The sequence below is a fragment of the Panthera tigris genome, chromosome E2, assembly GCF_018350195.1.
Source record: "Panthera tigris isolate Pti1 chromosome E2, P.tigris_Pti1_mat1.1, whole genome shotgun sequence".
Lineage (NCBI taxonomy): Eukaryota > Metazoa > Chordata > Mammalia > Carnivora > Felidae > Panthera > Panthera tigris.
The window spans coordinates 54251995-54269630 of record NC_056674.1 but is presented as its reverse complement, the minus strand read 5'-3'; the positions used below and the strand labels follow the sequence as shown (position 1 = coordinate 54269630).

At 46.6% G+C, this 17636-nt stretch overlaps 1 protein-coding gene across 2 annotated transcripts; it reads right to left on the bottom strand.

Annotated features, from left to right (window-relative positions):
* Positions 1 to 746: 746 nt before the first annotated feature.
* ATMIN (ATM interactor) lies at positions 747 to 16173 on the bottom strand. Of its 2 annotated transcripts, none has more exons than XM_042969283.1 (4): positions 15841 to 16173; positions 6454 to 6579; positions 5468 to 5667; positions 747 to 4806 (listed from the first exon to the last, which is right to left on the bottom strand). In XM_042969283.1, exons 1-4 carry the CDS (start codon positions 16171 to 16173, stop codon positions 2994 to 2996), a joined length of 2472 nt encoding a protein of 823 aa, XP_042825217.1. In that variant the 3' UTR covers positions 747 to 2993. The 2 variants fall into 2 exon arrangements, with proteins under 2 accessions (XP_042825217.1, XP_042825218.1); XM_042969284.1 differs by lacking the exon at positions 15841 to 16173 and adding an exon at positions 14881 to 15690 and having other exon boundaries at positions 763 to 4806.
* Positions 16174 to 17636: the final 1463 nt, after the last annotated feature.

The window sequence follows — 17636 nt, the reverse complement described above, 5'->3', positions numbered from 1 at the left end:
TTCTTCATCCCTAAATCCCCAAAGGTACAAGTTCCTCCTCCTCTTTCTTTAAAAGCCTTTGGAAGACCAGTGTGAGAAGCACTGCTTTAAATATACCAGATAGTAAATGCTCCTTGGAGTCAATAGTAGATGGCAGGTTTTGGTGAGGTTTGGACTGGAGTTAAGATAAACCATCTAAAACTGAGGCCATAAAGGATTACACGAAAGTATCACCCTGTCACTTGCCACTATTAATAAAACAATTCAACTTCACTAGACTGACATGCTTACATTTTCCTCTGATCAAAAGTAGCCTCAAACCTTACTCAGCATCTTTCAGGTAAGTCCACAAATTTTTCTATTTTCATTTCCCCTTTATATCAAGGAATCAGAAACATACTGATCTGGCTTTTCACAAATCAGTGACTAAGCAAAGAACTACTCATGTCGTAACCCTCTCGTTTTTGCTCTTAAGCTAGCATTACATTATTTACAAAGATAAAAGGGACCCCATTATAAAATGGCCGTGACTTGGGGGCACCCGGCTGGCTCAGTTGCTCGAGTGTCCCACTTCAGCTCAGGTCATGGTCTCGTGGTTTGTGAATTCAAGCCCCACGTCGGGCTTTCTGCTGTCAGCAAAGAGCCCGCTTCGGATCCTCTGTCCCCGCCCCTCCCTCATTTGCATGCTCTCAAAAATAAACATTTAAAAAAAGTAAATAAAACGGTCATGAATTGGCAAATGCATGAATTGGGGGTAATTCCCTTCAAAATTCTCCAACAAATGAAATCCTAAGGTATATAGCTTTTCTCAAATAAAAACTCTACATCATAATAGAAAGTTTGGTAATGGAGTGTCTTTTCATTTTCTACGAGGAAAATTAGTATATTGTTGCTAACAAAGGTAAAACAGTAATGAACATAACTAGGCACAACCATTTGATCCTGTGACTATCGGAAGCTAAGGGGTCTGTGAAATGTCAAGGCAACAAAATAGGTCACATTATGCGTATGTCAAAGAATTCACAAAAAAAAAAAAAGGTAGAATTCTCACTTCTCTTTAATCACAGGATTTCATTTTTTACGAATAATCATAGGACAATTCAGGTAACTAAGGTTTGGGAGGGAAACAGTTCTTACTTTACATGAAGATCTACGACATGCTCCAATTTTCTGTAAGTAACTCTACTGGCTGAATTAACAAACATTTCCACACAGACAAAACAAAACAAAACAAAACAAAACACATTTTTGTTTAAAGCCAAACATCACTGCATTTGTATTTACAAAAAGCCATAAACGAACATGCATTTCTCCCTGACTAGGAGAACTTAAATAAATGTTTGAACATTAAGGCAGTGACAGTTCTAAAACATAATGAAATTCTAAGTTAAGGCTTTATGTCTGTTTTGAAACCCATATTCATAGGCCACTGTGACCACAGCAAACTTTTATCTATCAGGTTAGGTTCATCCGTCCTGGATAAGTTATTGATTCACTACCAACTATTCTATGGGACAGGAATTAATACTAATATCATCCATTTAATGAGTTATTAGTCTACTCCTTAGGTTTTATTTTGAGGGTTTAGTCTTCAGCAGCATAAGCATGTGCCACAGAAGGAACTTTTTTTTTTTTTTTAAATAAACTTAGAAAACTTAGGGGCTGCACCGATTTTTCCTTGACTGAAAGTTGGCCAACAACCAAGAATTCCTGATTTCCTGAAGAGAGAAAACCTCCAGAGCGTATCTGGCCATGCTCCCAACTAAAAACGTGGATGTTCTTGATTACTGAAGTAGTTGGTCTTCATCTTCTTTGAAGACTGGTATTGCTGTCTAAATAAAGCAACAAAATGTGGAATCCCATAGTGCGGGTGGATCTGTTATGTACTTCTTATCCTCAAGGCACAAATACTACCCTTGCTGGGCCAATGTCTTTCCTTACTCCAGGAAAAGATGAGAGGTGGATGAAGATTCACTTGAGAATAATTGATTGCACTCTTGCCCTATTCAAGCTTACACAAAGTACGGAGATTTAGGGGGGAATGGCCTCTTCGCTCTCCATTATTGTTTTTCTTAACATTTAGACACAACTCAGATCCAGCCTATGGGTCCACTTTGAGAAGCAGCTCTGGAGCGCCCCCCCTCGCCTACTGGGGAGAGCAGCAGGGGTGTTCACAGGGCACACTCCAGGATGAGCTAACTGGGCACGATTCCACAACGCGGCGTTTCCGCGGCTGGGATGACGGACGGTCACTTCGGCCAGAAGGATCTCTATTTACACTGAGGGCTGGCCGCTACGTCTTGAAGCAGTAATTGTTCAGAAACGCGTCTTGTGAGGCAAGTACAGTACACTTACGTTGGGATCACTCCTGGTTCGTGTGGAGGAAGAATAAGCATTGGTTACCTGAAGACGGTCTCAAAAGCTAAAGCTGGCTGTAGTTTTCCTTCGTCTCCAAGTCAGAAAAAAAGGGAGAGGTCAAAGCCGACGAAGCTGCAGGCGGCAGGAGCCCCACGCCACCTAAGCACTCGTGCCCAAATCTGCTGCGTGGCGTCCGAGTTCTTTAGATTTACTCTCAGGAAACAGGAACTTCTCTCCAACACCGTCAGATATTTTAGGTGCAATTTAAGTCAAGCGAGTCACATTTCAACTGAAATGTTTTGCAGATTTGAAAAGTCTGTACCCTAGGACCTGGTAAGCTTGGCTTCAGCTAAGTGCTAGATGGGTTTTACAGGTGTGAGACACTCTTGTTCTTTTAAGATGAGACAACTAACTGTGAGAGGGCAAATGGAGGCAACACAGAAACAATCATTTTTAGATCAACATCTTACGCTTTATAATACACTCACATTTATACACAAATTTCATGTTTACAAGTACAAAAGGCAAAGAACCTCCAAGGACCCAAGTAAACGCATCAGGAACTACATTCAACGGCGTTAACACTGTCGTCCTACCCTCCATTCGCTGAACCCGGAAGGAAACTGTAAAGGCCGACCCGCGCACAGACTTCACGTTTAGAAGTTGGAGACCGTGTGTGGTTCCGCACACGTCTGGGTTTCTACAGAGCTGAACTGAGATTCCATTGTGTTCCAGGCCAAATCGGCCAGAAGAAAGTCGTCCATTGCGGTCTGCGTTTCGTTGCTGGTGAAGAACAAACTGCCCAGGGTCTCAAAGCCAGAATTCATGGTCTGTGTTTCTGTGCTGTTCAACTGAACTTTACTCTCTACGGCAGGGATGCTTTTAGCAGCGGACATTCCTTCGGTCTGGGTCTCTGTGTCAGACGAATCCGTACTCATGGAAAAGCTGGAGTGTTTCAGAATACTTCCCAGAGGCAGATGGGGGCTACTGTCTAAGAAGAAGTTTAGGTCTGTCTGTGTCTGCGTGTCAAACATTTCGAGGCCTAAGAAGTTCGAATTTCCCCTACAGCTATAGGACTGGGCAGAGGTGTCCGCAAGGAAGAAGTCAGTTTGGGTCTCTATGTCCAGAGATTCCAAGACTGGCTCAGTGGTCATGGTGTTAAGCTCACTCTCTTCAGTTTGAGTTTGGATATTTGAGGCGGAAAAGAACTCCTCGATATCAAAATCGATTGCGGGATTCTGGGCTGGGCCAGATGGGAGCTGGGTGTCAGGTCCAGTATTCGGGTCAGACAAAAGACTACGACTGTCCAGTGTCTGACCAGGCAGGTTACTTGACAAGATGTTTTCTAAATCACTTAATAAATCCATCGTCTGGGTCTGATTATCCGTCATGTTCTGTGAAGGAAGCATACTGTGCTGTGCGCCGAAGTTTATAATCGGTGCAGATTTCTCAATATCTTGATTTAAAGTCTTAGGGTGGTTCTGAGGTAACAAACCATGAGTGACAGTCCCTGCTACTAGGCTGCTGCTTATGATATTGTCTGTGGAAACACCGTAGGATGAATGGACGCTCTCAAAAATGTCTCCACACATTACAGCTTGGTCCATCTGGACTCGGCCATCTGTCAGACTCTGCATCCCGCTGGTCTGGGTTTCTCTGGAGATCCCGCCTGGCTGGTAACAGGCATCTGCGGACGTGTCAGTCTGAGCGGCTATGGAAGAGGTTACCTTAGAACCGGGTAAGAATGTCTGAGTGTGAACACTAATGGGAAGGGAGACTTGGGAACCAAACGTCAAATCCGTTTGAGAACAGGAAGATACGGAGGAATCGGGGCCGGCCCACTGGGAGGAAGGTATGAAGTGCTGTGTGGCGTAAGACAGGTCCGTCTGCACGTTGATTGAAGAAATGCCATTCTTCTGACATGTGTTTCCTAGTTCTTGTAAAGGATTAGACAGGCTCTTACCCAAGTTCACCTGAACACCTGTACTAACTGGCTCCAGAGCAACAGGATTCACGATTTTTGAAAGAGGGAGACTCTCCTTGAGACAGCCAGCCTCTGAATCTAGGCCGAGGATCAGGGTTCCCACCGACAAGGGCAGTATGTGCACAGCGCCCGGGGCGGAACCCTGATGATCCACGCCCAACACCACGGGCTGAGCCGAGGAGTCGGCTGTAGGCACAAAGACAGGCGTGGGAGAAAACTGCAGAACAGGAAGTTTCACCAGAGCCACTCTGGGCTTGGGTAAAAGCAACTTCTGAGGGCATCTTGGAGGTGTCGTAAGAGTCTGCTTTCCGGCATTAGAGTTGCAAGAGTCTTCAAAAGTAGTGACTAGTTTTATTTCTGAAGTTTCTAGTTCTTGAGTGTCTGGTCTTGGAGCTGGCTGACTGCTCAGTGACTCGGTGGTCTTACCGGACAGCTTCTGGCTGTGCAGGCAGTTTTCCATTTTCCTTTTCTTACTAGGTGGGTCCCTGAAAGCAATGACAGAGTGAAAAGAGAAAAATGAGCGTAAGCTGCAGCTGTCTTCAACCCGGGGGCCGTCTCCTCAGCTGCTTCCAAACACTGCCCCCCACACCCACGGCAGAGGTCAGACTTCACCGGGTGAAGAGGAGACCTCCCTCCGCGACTCTCTGAGAACTCGGCCTGCTGTGATGGCGGGCAGAGAAACACGTGAGTAGGGAAGGAGAAAGCACCTCCTTTTTTGGGTATACGTCCAAGTACCAGAACTCAGCTTAGCTTAGCTCTGGAAGCATAAGGAAGCGAACAGATTATATAATGCAACCTTTACTGTTCCTAAAGTAGGAAGCTATTACTCCAAATATAAAGCTGACCTTTAAAATGAGGTACAGTTTTATGGTAAAACTGAACTCAACACTCTAACATCCCTCTGACAGAAATGCTGGAAGTGGATATTTTTAACCGGGAAGGAATAAGGAAGAACCGGGTTAGGCGGGTGCGGATCCTTTCCTAGTCCTGCCGAAAAGCTCTGCTCTCCCGAAAGTCCCCTTCTTCCACATCACGTCTTGTCTCCGTCCTTCCTCCTCTCTGCCCGCGACAGCGGCTCTCCAGAAGTTTCACCTGAAACTCTTCCCACAGCCACTGACTTGCGGACCGGCACTCCTTCCCCTTTACCTGTGCTCTGCAGGGATCTCGTGGCCAGTTCGGTAGATGTGGGACTGTAAGGCGGTCCTGCTGGCGTAGGGGCAGCCGCACGTGCACTGGAAGGTCTTGCCACAATCCTCGGCGTGCCTTTTCAAGTCCCACTCGGTGCCGTAGGAGTTGCTGCACTTACTACACTTATGCTTCTTTTCGGCGTGCATTTTCATAAAGTGCTGGGGAGAACACAGGGGGGGAGAGTGGGCAACCACAAGCGCTCAAAGCATTCCAGACGCGACCCGCACGCCCGAATTAGCGCTGACCTCACAGGACAGACCGCAGCCGGTCTGCGCCAGGAGAACGGAGAAGCGGGAAGGCTGCGGTCTGTCACGCGCCCCTTCTCCTAGTCACTCCTGCTCTGGGAAAAGTGGGAGACGGTTTGGCAAAAACTTCCTGGGACCACCGTTTAGGGGTTCCAGACGAGTGTCGCAGGCGGGGGGGGGGGGGGGGTCCACCACGCGTTCCTCGGGACCCTCCAGCAGACGCTGGGGGAAGGCTCGCAGCCGCCAGGCTCTGCCAGTCCTAAGGCACCTCTGTCCCCACTCGCCGGGCCCCCTCCCTAAGGTGGCTGCTGCTGGAACTCTCTGCCTGACCTCCGCGGCTACGTGCTCCCTCAGGAGACCGTTTCCTACGTGCCTTTGCGCCTCTGGCCTCAGAGGCACCCGGGGTCACACGAGACAGCTGGACACACATTTCTCATTTGCTGAGGAAGCAGTCTTCTGGTCTCTCCTCCAAACCCACTCCCGGACATCTTCACCTCCACAACAAGCTACGTCTCCTCCACTCGCGGTACCCCCACTCACGCTCTCCCCTCCAGGGAGACTCTTGGGCAGCCGGCTATTCCCACAAGCAGCTCTCTCCCAGAGTTCTCCAGTTACATTTGGAAAGAGATTGGATTGCACGCTAGGTTTACGTCACCTGTGCCTCATCCTCAGAGAAGTACATTAAGACAAGTAAAATACCTGTTTTACGAGAGAAAATTGAGAAAATGGTCTGTCAGGGCCTCTGGGGCATCCTTCAATTGGACAACAGTAGAATTTCGGTACGGTTTTCAAATCTTTTCTTATTGTTGGATTTACTATGCCATCCTGCAAAAGAAAAAGTTACTTTGAGCGCTTATTTTCAAAAAAACCCAATAGAACTGGCTGGGAGCAGAAACAAAAAATGACTTTTTCTTCGGGATCTTTTAAGGGTTAATAACGCTCTAAATTGGATTGTGGTGCTCGTGGCACAACCATGTGAATCTACTAAGTAACTAGATTATTCACTTAAAATAAGTACACGGTGAAGAAACTGTAGCTCAATAAATCTGTTAATTTTTTTCCTTAAGTTTATTTATTTTGGGAGAGAACGAGAGAGAATCCCAAGCAGGCTCCGAGCTGTCAGTACTAAGCCTAATGTATAGCTCAATTCCATGAACAGAACCGTGAGATCATGACCTGAGCTGAAATCAAGATTTGGATGCTTAACCTACTGAACCACCCAGCTGCCCCTGTTAAAAATTTTCAAAACAAAAAACCTATGTTGTTTAAAAACCTTCTATCCGTTCCTTTAGAACTCTTCCTTCTAAACTCAAAATCTCTCTCCTTAAAGCCAGGCTCTCTGTTCGTAAGCGTATATTCACAGTTTCTGAGGCTCAAGATTTTGGTATCATCCCTAATTATTCCCTTCCCTTTCATCCCACCCTCAATTAGTGGGAGCCCCTGAAAAAAACCTCCTTTGATTGTGGTCTAGGCCTTCCCGACAGCATCCTGACTTTCTCGGGTCATCACGCTGCCCCCTGAAGTAGCTGAAGCTAGTTGACAACTTTTTATACAACAGCGTGAACACAGGCACTGTACTATGTGTGAACTTTAATAACCATTTTAATCATCTGTACTATTAGAGCTTTTGTTACTGTGTCAGGCACCGTTCTAAGCACTTTATATACATCATGTCATCCTAATAATCCTTTGTTATTAAGTACGTGATTAACTTTTTGGCTGGGAGTTTAAAATAACGGGTGACTTCATTTAAATTGAAGCGTTCTGTCTCGGTGCCCTTGATGAGCCCACATACCGCAGGGGTAAGGTACCCATGACCTCCAGTGTAATTCCCGTCTGGCCCTAAAGGAAGGGGATGGTGGTGGTGGTGGCGGTGGCAGTGGCAGTGGCAGGGGTAGGGGGGTGAGGGGTGGGGAAGGACCTCTCTATAGGTCACTGGAAACAACAGGACTCACGGGTACAAGAGCACCTGGCTCTGGGGGTCCCAAAGAGATCAGGTCGGGCCACTTGCCGCTAACAAAATCCACAGGCAGAGAGCCAAGGGGTGGAGAAACCAGAAAGGGATTTATTTCAGTGAGGCCAGAACTGGGAAGACAGTGGACTAGTGTCTCAAAGACTGTCTCCAAAGTGCTGAAAATACTTCCAGGTTTATGTAAGGAAAATGTGACACAAAGGTACGTGCGGGTGGGCAGTGAAGGTCAGGTTGATCACTGTCCTGGGGTCAGTCACGTGGGGGTCTTACTGGTGTGAAGGCGGTCCCTGTTGCTAGGGTCTCCATCTTGGGATGCTATGCCTGCTGGGTCTTGTGCCCGGGTGAAGAGATAAGCTGGAAAGAAGAACTTAATCACTTAAAAACTACAGACTGAGGTCAAAGTGGACGTGGTCGAAGTCCTCATTCACTTGGGCCTCACGTGCTGCTGCAGCACACAGATACTCTGCTTATCTAGAGTTCTGATGAGAAAGGACTCATACTTGTGGAACATGTCTACTTCCTTCTCTCCCATCCACATTTCGGGAGAAGGGAGGAATGAATAACCAGGTGGCTAAGACTCCTCTTTGCCTTCCCGGTGGATCCCAAGAGGAGCATGTTGATCTTGTTGAGTCTGTGTCCACTCATTGAGAGGAGAAAAGAAGCTATTTTTTTTTTTTTTTATTTATCAATAACATAATTTATCTTTCCATATTAAATTCAATTCGTTCTCCAGGTCTTCCACACTGGTCCATCCTTTTATAATCCTACTGTACTGTCTAGACATTCATATGCATTTGGGTTAAATGGTCCCTTAAATAGTTTTCCTTTGTTTTCTAATTTGGTAGCAGACTTGATATTCCAAAAACTTGTCTGTATCTCTCACCTATAGGTGTGTTATACCTCCAATCTCCAATTACAGACGTGTCTTTTTCTGCTCCCTTTTCATCCACCACCCTACTCAGACTCGTACAGACTCGTATTATTCTCACTTCCAACTGCACTTTCTATGAAGGCCCAGTTTGTCCCATATCCCCCTGGCTCCCTTCAGGCAGGATGCAATGGTAGAAAAAGCCATTTGGCATTGAAAGCCCTGTATACCATTTTTACCAGCAATTAGGGGCGTGGCCTTGGACAGGGGATTTAACCTCTCTGAACCGGTTTACTCATTTTTAAGACAGATACTATAGTTAACTCTCAGGATTATCTTGTACTAGATTAGCATAAAGCCTAGGCCAGATCACATTCTCAGTAAATAACATTCCCTTGTTCGGCTTACCACCCAGATCTAGGGACCTATTTCTTGTTTGAATTCCAAGATAGTAACTAACTTAAGCTATCTTAAATACCATCCTTTTCTCCTAGAGTTCCTGTCTCCCTAACTAAATTTCTCTTTTTTTATAGTTTATTTTTTGAGAGACAGCAGGGGAGGGGCAGACAGGGAGAGGGAGAATCCCAAGCAGGCTCCACAATGTAAACGCAGAGCCTGACTTGGGGCTCGAACTCAACAACTGTGAGATTGTGACCTGAGCAGGGATTAAGAGTCAGACGCTTAACAGACCTCGTGACCCAGGCGCCCCTCCCCAACTAAATTTCTTAAGGGCAGAAACTAGTTTGTACACCACCTCCTATTGCCTTAATGCTTAAAGAAGAGAGCAAGTGCATGCTAAATGCAGAGCATTTTTAGAAAGGCAGTCCAGGGTAGGACAGGTTTTCAACCCTGGGGGGGCCTCTGAAAAATCACGAGATTCAAAAAAGTATTTCTGCCTGGTTCCAACTCCAGGTATTCTTATATAATTAGTTTGGGGGGCAGATTAGGGATCTATCTACCTACCTATCTAATGTTTTACTTCATTCATTCATTCATTCATTCATTCATTCATTCATTCATTCATTCATGAGAGAGAGACTGTGTGCACGCAAGCGGGGGCGGGGGAGGGGGAGGGAGGAAAAGAGAGAACCTAAGCAGGCTCTGTGAGGAGCATGGAGCCTGATGTGGGGCTCGATCCTACAACCCTGGGATCATGACCTGAGCCGAAATCAAGAGTCAAATGCTCAACCGACTGAGCCACCCAGGCACCCAGGGATCCATATTTGGTTTTTAAATCTTCCCATATGATCCCAAAGTGCAACCTAGCTTAAGAACCTTGGGTGTCGTGGTTAAGCCCACAGGTTCTGGAATATTGACTGCCATGGTTTGAATTCTCTACCCTGTCACTTTCCTGTGACCTTGTGAAAATGAAGGTTTCCTTATCTGTAAAGTAGGCATAATAGGGTTTAGAACAGTGCTTATCACATGATCAATTAGTTATTATTGCTGAGTTATTTGCTGTGGAGAGTTTTGTTTCTTCTTTCGGTTTTTGCCAACTTAATGCCAATGACCTAATCTAAACCAGTACTTTACATTAAATATTGTACCTGTGAAAGTATGACTGAAAGGCTCTTTTGTTAGAACACTGGCATCTGGCAGCTTTAATGACAATTGATGTCATCTCTCATCACCAAACTCATCCTATTCACCAATTCATCTAGTGTTTTGTTTTGTGTTTTTAACGGCATACTTTCAATTAACTTATATTTTTTCCACCTAGTGTTATCCGCAAAAGAAAACGAAATGTGGGGAGAATATTAGGAAGACTCAAAAATCCTCCATTCACCTGACCATCATCGAATTCCTCTTAGTGATATGCCAGGAAGATGGTCCCTTCCAATGCTCAGGCTGTCCAACGTTCCACAAAACTGCCTGCAGGGTCACTACAAAATTCATGCTCACTTCTAATCCATACTCAATTCTGCTTAGCAATCCTTTTATTATCCCTTTTCAAACTCCCAATCATGTTCTCATATTCCTGTTCACTTTTTAAAAAATTAATGAACTTATTTTTTAGACAAGTTTCAGGTTCACAGCAAAACGGAGTAGAAAGCACCACGAGTTTTCAGCTACCCCTACCTCCCCAAACACGTACAGTCTGTTCCACTATTAACTATTATTCCCCCATCAGAGTGGTACATTTATCACAATCAGTGAACCTACAATGACCTATTATTATTATTACCTAAAATCCAGAGTTTATATTAGAATTCATTCTTGCTGTCGTATATTCTACGGCTTTTGACAAATGTGCAATGACATGTATCCACTGTTACATTCTCACAGAGTATTTTCACTGCCCTAAAAATCCTCTGTGCTACACTTATTGATAACTCTCTCCCCACTTTTAAAATTTATTTATTTTTTTAGAGAGGTAGTGAGTGGGGGAGAGGGGCAGAGGGAAAGAGACAGAAAGAGAAAGAGAGCGAGAAAGAGACAGAGACAGAGACAGAGACAGAGAGAGAGAGAGAGAGAGAGAGAATATCTTAAGCAGGCTCCATGCTCAGTGCAGAGCCTAATGCGAGGCTTGGTCCCCCAACCCTGGGATGGTGACCTGGGCTGAAATCAAGAATCAGATGCTCAACCCCCTGAGCTGTCCAGAGGCCCCAACCCTCTTTCCCTTAAACCCATCCTGACGACCACTAATCTTATTTGCCCTCTTCAAGAATGTTGTATGGTGGGAATGATACGGTAATGCAGCCTTCTCGGATTGGCTTCTTTTGTTTAGTCCACACGTGTATCTAAATTTCCTTCATGTCTTTTCACAGCTGGATCGCTCACTTCTTTTTAGTGCTGAAGAATATGCCATCCTCTGGAGGTTCCACAGTTCATTTTCCACTCACCGACTAGGAAGCATCTGGGTTGCTTCCAAGTGTTGGCAATTACTTTTCTTGACAGGTTTTCTACCATCTCCCTCCCTTTCCTTTCTCGCTGCCATCACCATTAGTTGATGTCGCCCTGACTCGCGGTTTGCACTTTTATCACTGACCTCCCAACCAACTTCTAGAACCTCAATCTCTTTTTCATTCAGTTTGCCAGATTCATTTTTCTACACTACAGCTCTGATAATGTCATTACCTCACTCCGACATTTCTAGTGACACCCAAATCTTCCCGAGTCTGAATTTCTCTCACTTGAGACATTCAAAGTCCCTTACTATATAGCTTTGCATTACCTCTCTCTTCTGTCATTTACCTCTTTCTGCTTTTTACCCGTCTTGTCCACTGAGGCTACTTAAAATCTTCCAAACTTTTCAAGGGGAGGAATGTTTTTGTATGTTCTGTTGCATGTGAGAATGCTTTGAACGGAGTAAACGGTCCAGAAAAACCTGGAGCGTTATACTGACTCTGTTCAAGAGGCCATCTAAGCCAAATCTGTATCATGCACCAGGATGAAACACTACAGAGAGCCGCACCAGGATACCTGGAACCCCCAATGCCTTTTTACAGGCACAGCAACAACGTGATACTGTTCACTTTCCTGCTTGCTGAGGGCCAACCCCTCAACCCTCCCCATCGCCACCTCTCTACCCAGCTCCTGGGCTTTCTTCCCATTCCAGCTGGAGACAGAAAGCTCAAAGGGTAGGAAGGCTGAGATGAGAATGGGGAAGATGAGAAATGGTGATGGCACAATACCACGTGAACTGCAGTGACAAAGTGACGTTTTGTTCTGGCATTCTCTATATATGTTCAAGAACAAAATTCACCAGACTCTTTGTGATTTATCTTTTTTGTGTTCTTCCTTTTTTGGGTAAATGTTACATAAAAGTATTTGAAAGAAAAAAAAAATTTGAAAAATGTTCATGCAACACTTTACGTAAAGAATTTGAAAAAAGAAAAACTTTGAGATGAAACAATCAAAAAATAAGGCAGAAAAAAGTAAACAAACAGAAGAAGAGAAAAGGAGGAGGAAGGAAACACTTTAAGGAGAAAGGATAAAAGGAAATGACTAAAAATAGTGGCAAAAATTGGGAAAAAGAGGCAAAAGTATTCTAGCACCTCACTGCCTTCAAAGAAAGCATCCTAGGAAACAATTAGTTTGCTCTCTTGTCCTCCTATTGTAAACTTAAAATTGGAAGTCTTTGTACAGTATAGTCTATAGAGCAACTTGAAACCTTTCCTTCCCTTTGCTTTAAAAAAAACCAAAACCAAAACCAAAAAAAAAAAAACCTTCCTGGCAAATCATTCAAAGCAAATCTTGCACTGAACATAATACAAAATCCTTGAAGCCATGCTTTAAAAATATAAATGCTGCTGGGTAAGAAAATCTTCAAGGGCCCTCCTGTCCCCTTCACTGCTTTCAAACACAAGGAATAAAAGAATCTCTAACAATTGAGAAATGCCCATTTACTACTCTTCCTTTCCCTCAAAGCCCCAGCTTTCATTTCCCAAGGATAACCCTGTAGGCAAGGCTGGACAGGGTATTTCCAATTTCTTCCAGCAGATGGAATATAGACATAGGTCATAAGAACCCACATAACACCAAAAAGCAGCACGTCCTTGCATCAGTCCCCATCCTTACCCATCACCCTTCAGAAGCGCTCGTTAATTATTTACATTAAGAAGGGAGTTATTTGGTTGAGTGCAGGGTATCTTGTGAAGAAATTCTAAAAGAAAATAAGAACCATACAGCAACAGATGGGGAAGGGAATAAAAGATTATCAAAATCTAGAAAAAAAAAAACACTAAGAAAGAACTAGAATTATGCAAGTAGCTGTAACCAAGAGAACGTGAAGGAAACTTTCCACGGACTATTATGCAAACCCACCAAGCGGATACACTCAGACCACCTTTAGGGCGGAAAGTAGGCACACGCACTTGACAGATACTGGGGTCTCTCCAAATGTCTTTCAAAACCACAGGGATCTCCCAGTCAGCTCCCGTCCCCGGGCCTCCCCTCCTCCCTCCCTCCTTCTAATACTCTGACAAGCGTCAAGAGTGATGTTTGAACTCAAGAGCCTTCTTCTACTCAGGATGCAGAGCAAGGGTAAGATTCACCACACTGGGGCTGGGGCACCCTCGTCCAGATGCGGCTGTTCTGTCCTACAGGTTGCCTTCGTGAGAGAACGAACCCCTTTCCCCCGGTACAGCAGATGCTTGGGGGTTGCTGGGTGCTATGGTTAGAAAGGCGGAACAAGGCAGCAGAGTGAGCCTCTTTGATGAGGGGGTGGGGCGGGAGAGATGGTTCTGGGTGAGATTTCTTTAATTCCTGCTGAAACGGGTGTCCCTCGTGACCTAGGAAGGAAACTCAGCAGAGACCATTTTTCCCTTCAACATTTCTAGTTTGGAAAGGGATCTTGAGTTCACTGTGCTGTCTTCAGACAAGAGACACCCGAAAAGAGCCTTGCAAGTGGGAGAATGACCTCACGCAGCAGAAGCAGCAAGGGAAGATACGGCTGCTTTGACAAATCCAAGTAGAGATTTGACTATCAAAATCTGTATGTGCCTCAAACATACTCCTTAAGCCTGTTATATTTTGTATTTTGTACATTGTGTTATACATCACATATGTGTTGGTATGTTTTGTGTATGTACTGGTATCTTCAGAATTCCTAAACGTCACGTGTTTTAAAAACATAATTAGAAATAAACCTGTTATATGCTATCAAACTAGTCCTGGAGAGTAAATGCCCTTTATGCTTCACCAAGTCTAGAGAAGTAGAGAGCTGCAGACAGCAATTCCAGAGAAAAGAACAATAAAACTGTTGACAAGTGCTTGTTAGAGTGATACTCAGGCCAACACGGGAGGGTCCTGGTCGGACCGGTGGCTTCTCTTGTACTCCAGACGTAATGCGTCTCGGCTGTCGATCGCTGAGGACATGACTCTAACGGCGGGTGACAGCTGTCCTATACGAGCTCAGGGAACCAAGCTGACGCAGAATTCCTAGCAATACACAGTTCACCCACTGAAGTGAAAATACGAAGACAAGGAAGGATTTCGGTAAAATTTCGTGCGAAAGAGAAAACACAGGACTGAGGACCACTCCCGAAGACCACTGAAGAGTCACTACACTCGGGTCCTGGAAGAAACCCCAAACTATTCTGAGGGCCTCCAGGGTCCACCCACTTTTCCCGACTGGGCTCCCCCATCTTCCCAGGAAAACGATGGTGCTAGACGGGGACTGCCTCTCCTGGGCCACACGTCTGCCCGACTAGGGACTATAGCCTCAAACCTGCTGCTTATTCAATTCTCATCAGAGGCCCGACTCTAAGGAAGTTTCCAAGGACGATGCACCTGAAGGACAGACAGACAGGGACGTGCAACACGCCAGGTAATTCAAACTTACTCCCGAGTGAATCCAGACCATCAAAAGCTACATATTCACCAAACTTTGCTTTGAGTGTCATGCTGTGTAACTATGTCGCTGTTGGCACGGAACCAAGTGAGCGAGAGGTGGTGGGAAGAAACTTCCTACTGTAGTGACTGAGAAATTATAACTTGAAAGGCCTAGGGTGCGGCCGGACATCTGGATTTTCCATAAATTTTCCGCAGACGTGCACTGAAGGTTAAAACGCACTGCCCCATTTTACAGACGGTGGAGGCGATGTTCAGACTACTGTCATGTTGACGTACGGGTCCCCTCTTAAAGAAGATCTGCGGGGAGAAATTTCTCTTAGGTCTCGGTGCAGAGCCAACCCGATTCTACCAATACCGTGAAACTCGTAACTGGCGGTGCCTCGAGGCAAATCTGCAGCTCCCTCCTAAACACCGGGCAGAACCCGAAGGCCCCAGGGAGGCATTGTGGGTGTGGTGGAAAGAACTCGGGCTTTCGAAGCAGAGACGGGGTTTAAATCCCAGCTCTCGTCCGGCTGCGCAACCTGTTTCTCATCAAGAGGCTGGGGATGACGGTCCGGGCCTCACGAAGTTGCGGAGGACCACCGAGGTGCAGGGGTCCAGGGGCCGGGCCGCCAAGCCCGAGGCCGGCAGTCCCGGCACGTCCGAGCCCGGCAGCGGAGCCACATGACACAGTGTTTTCCGACTGCGCGTTCCTGCGTGCTAGCTCCCACTCTGCCCCGCCGGGACTCCCTGGCCGGTTTGGCCCGTTCTAGGGCTGGATGCCCGCCGGCCGGGCTGCGCGCGCGCACACACACACATACACACACACACCCCGCCGGCCGGGCTGCGCACACACGCGCGCGCGCGCACACACACACACACCGCAATCCCCGCCGCCGGCCGCGCCGCCCTGCGCGCCCGAGCCCCCGAGCGCCAGGCCCTGGGAGGCGTCGTTCCGCGGCGGGCTCACCTGCAGGCGGTGGCTCTTGACCAGGTGCATGTTGAGCGCCGGGCTGTTGGGCAGGATCTTGCCGCAGCCGCGCACGGTGCACAGGATGTTGGTCCGCACGGCCCGGGACAGCTCGCTCACCGACGGCTGGATCAGCTCCCGGGCCGGAGGCGCCGGACCCGCGGGCTGCTGCCTCGCCGCCGCGGGTCGCGGCCGGCTGCCCTTCAGTCGCCCGGGAGGCCCCCACGGGCCCGAGGCGGCGGCGGCGGCTCCCCTCGCGGCCGTCGGGACGGTCGGGGCGCCCGAGGCCAGAGCCGCGGACCCCGCCGCCGCCGCCGCCTCAGAGGCCGCCATGGCTGCCGCACGGCAGAAGGGCCTCGCCAGCAGGCCCCGCCTCCCGCCGCAGCCACTTCCGGCAGGGGGCGGGGCCTCCAGCCTCATTAGCATCCGGCGGGGCCGGGACGGCCGCGGCGCCCCCTGCGGGCCGTGGAGCGCGGGTCGGCTGAGGCCGGAGGGTTACAAAATTTCACCGGGGTCCCTTGCGAACGCATCGAAGGGGTTGGTCCCACTGACTGGTTCTTCACCTTCCCAGAAACTTAACCTTGGGCAATAATTGTATGGAAGACAAATCAGTATAGTATGTTCAGGAACTTTATTTCCCAAAGATTAGAAACAACCCAAATATTAGCCAATAGTATGTTAATTACATCTATTGTCTGCTGAGGACTTACCATGCGCTAGACATTTTGTATCTCATTTTGTCCTCGCAATAGGTGTAGCGGGTATGTACTATAAGCTTTCCCCCAATTTTCAGAGAAGTAACTAGCCATAGGTCACATTATACAAATTAATTGCTAATAACTGAGTTAATCATTTTAAGAGAGGGTGGATTTATATGCCTGTATCTTAAGCGCTGAAATTTGATTACTGTTTGGGAAATAGTATAGTTCAGGGCAGGGTTCCAAAACCTAAGTACCTAGAAGGGCTAGCTGGACCACATAAATGAACACACATGAGACCAGGTGTAAATAGAAGAGAGAAATGAGGACTGCAGAGACATGGAAAAAGACATCCTTTGTTTAAAGGGGGCAGCTGTCACTCGTGTGTGGTATCACTAGATGTATTTTTCAATGTTTTTATGTGAAAACTTCCAATTTATATACCAGCAGCTGTGCTAGCTTTCTATTGCTACAGGTACAAATTGCCACAATTTTAGTGGCTTAAAACGCCATAGATTTGTTATTTTATAGTTCTGTATGTCGGAAGTCTGACATGAGTATGAGGCTAAGCTGGAGGTGTGGGCAGGGCTGCATTTCTTCTGGAGGCTCTATGGAAGAAGGTGTTTACTTGCCTTGTCCAGCTTCTCAGAGTCAGTAATGGTGAGTTGAGTCTTTATCACATCACGGACTTCTCCCTCTGCTCTCTCCTGTTCCTCTTCCACTTTTGAGGACCTTTGTGATTACAGTAGGTCCATTTAGGAAATCCAGACTAATCTCCCCTTTGCAAAGTCCCTTTGCCTTGTAAGGTGATATATATTTACAGATTCCGGGAATTAGGATGTGGACATCTTTGAGGGGAGGGCATTATTTTGCCCATCATAGAAGTTCTGATTTTAAAAGTACTGTGGGACAAAAAAACAAAAACAAACAAAAAAACAACCCCGCATCTATGTGCGTGGGATAGCATCCACAGGCTATTGTTTCTTTTGGCATGGGGTCTCAGAGTCCAATTGCCTCAGCTTATTGTGGGTACAGCCACTTACTGGCCTAAGATCTGGTATTCACTTCAGTAGAATTAGACTGGTAATTCTGCCTGCC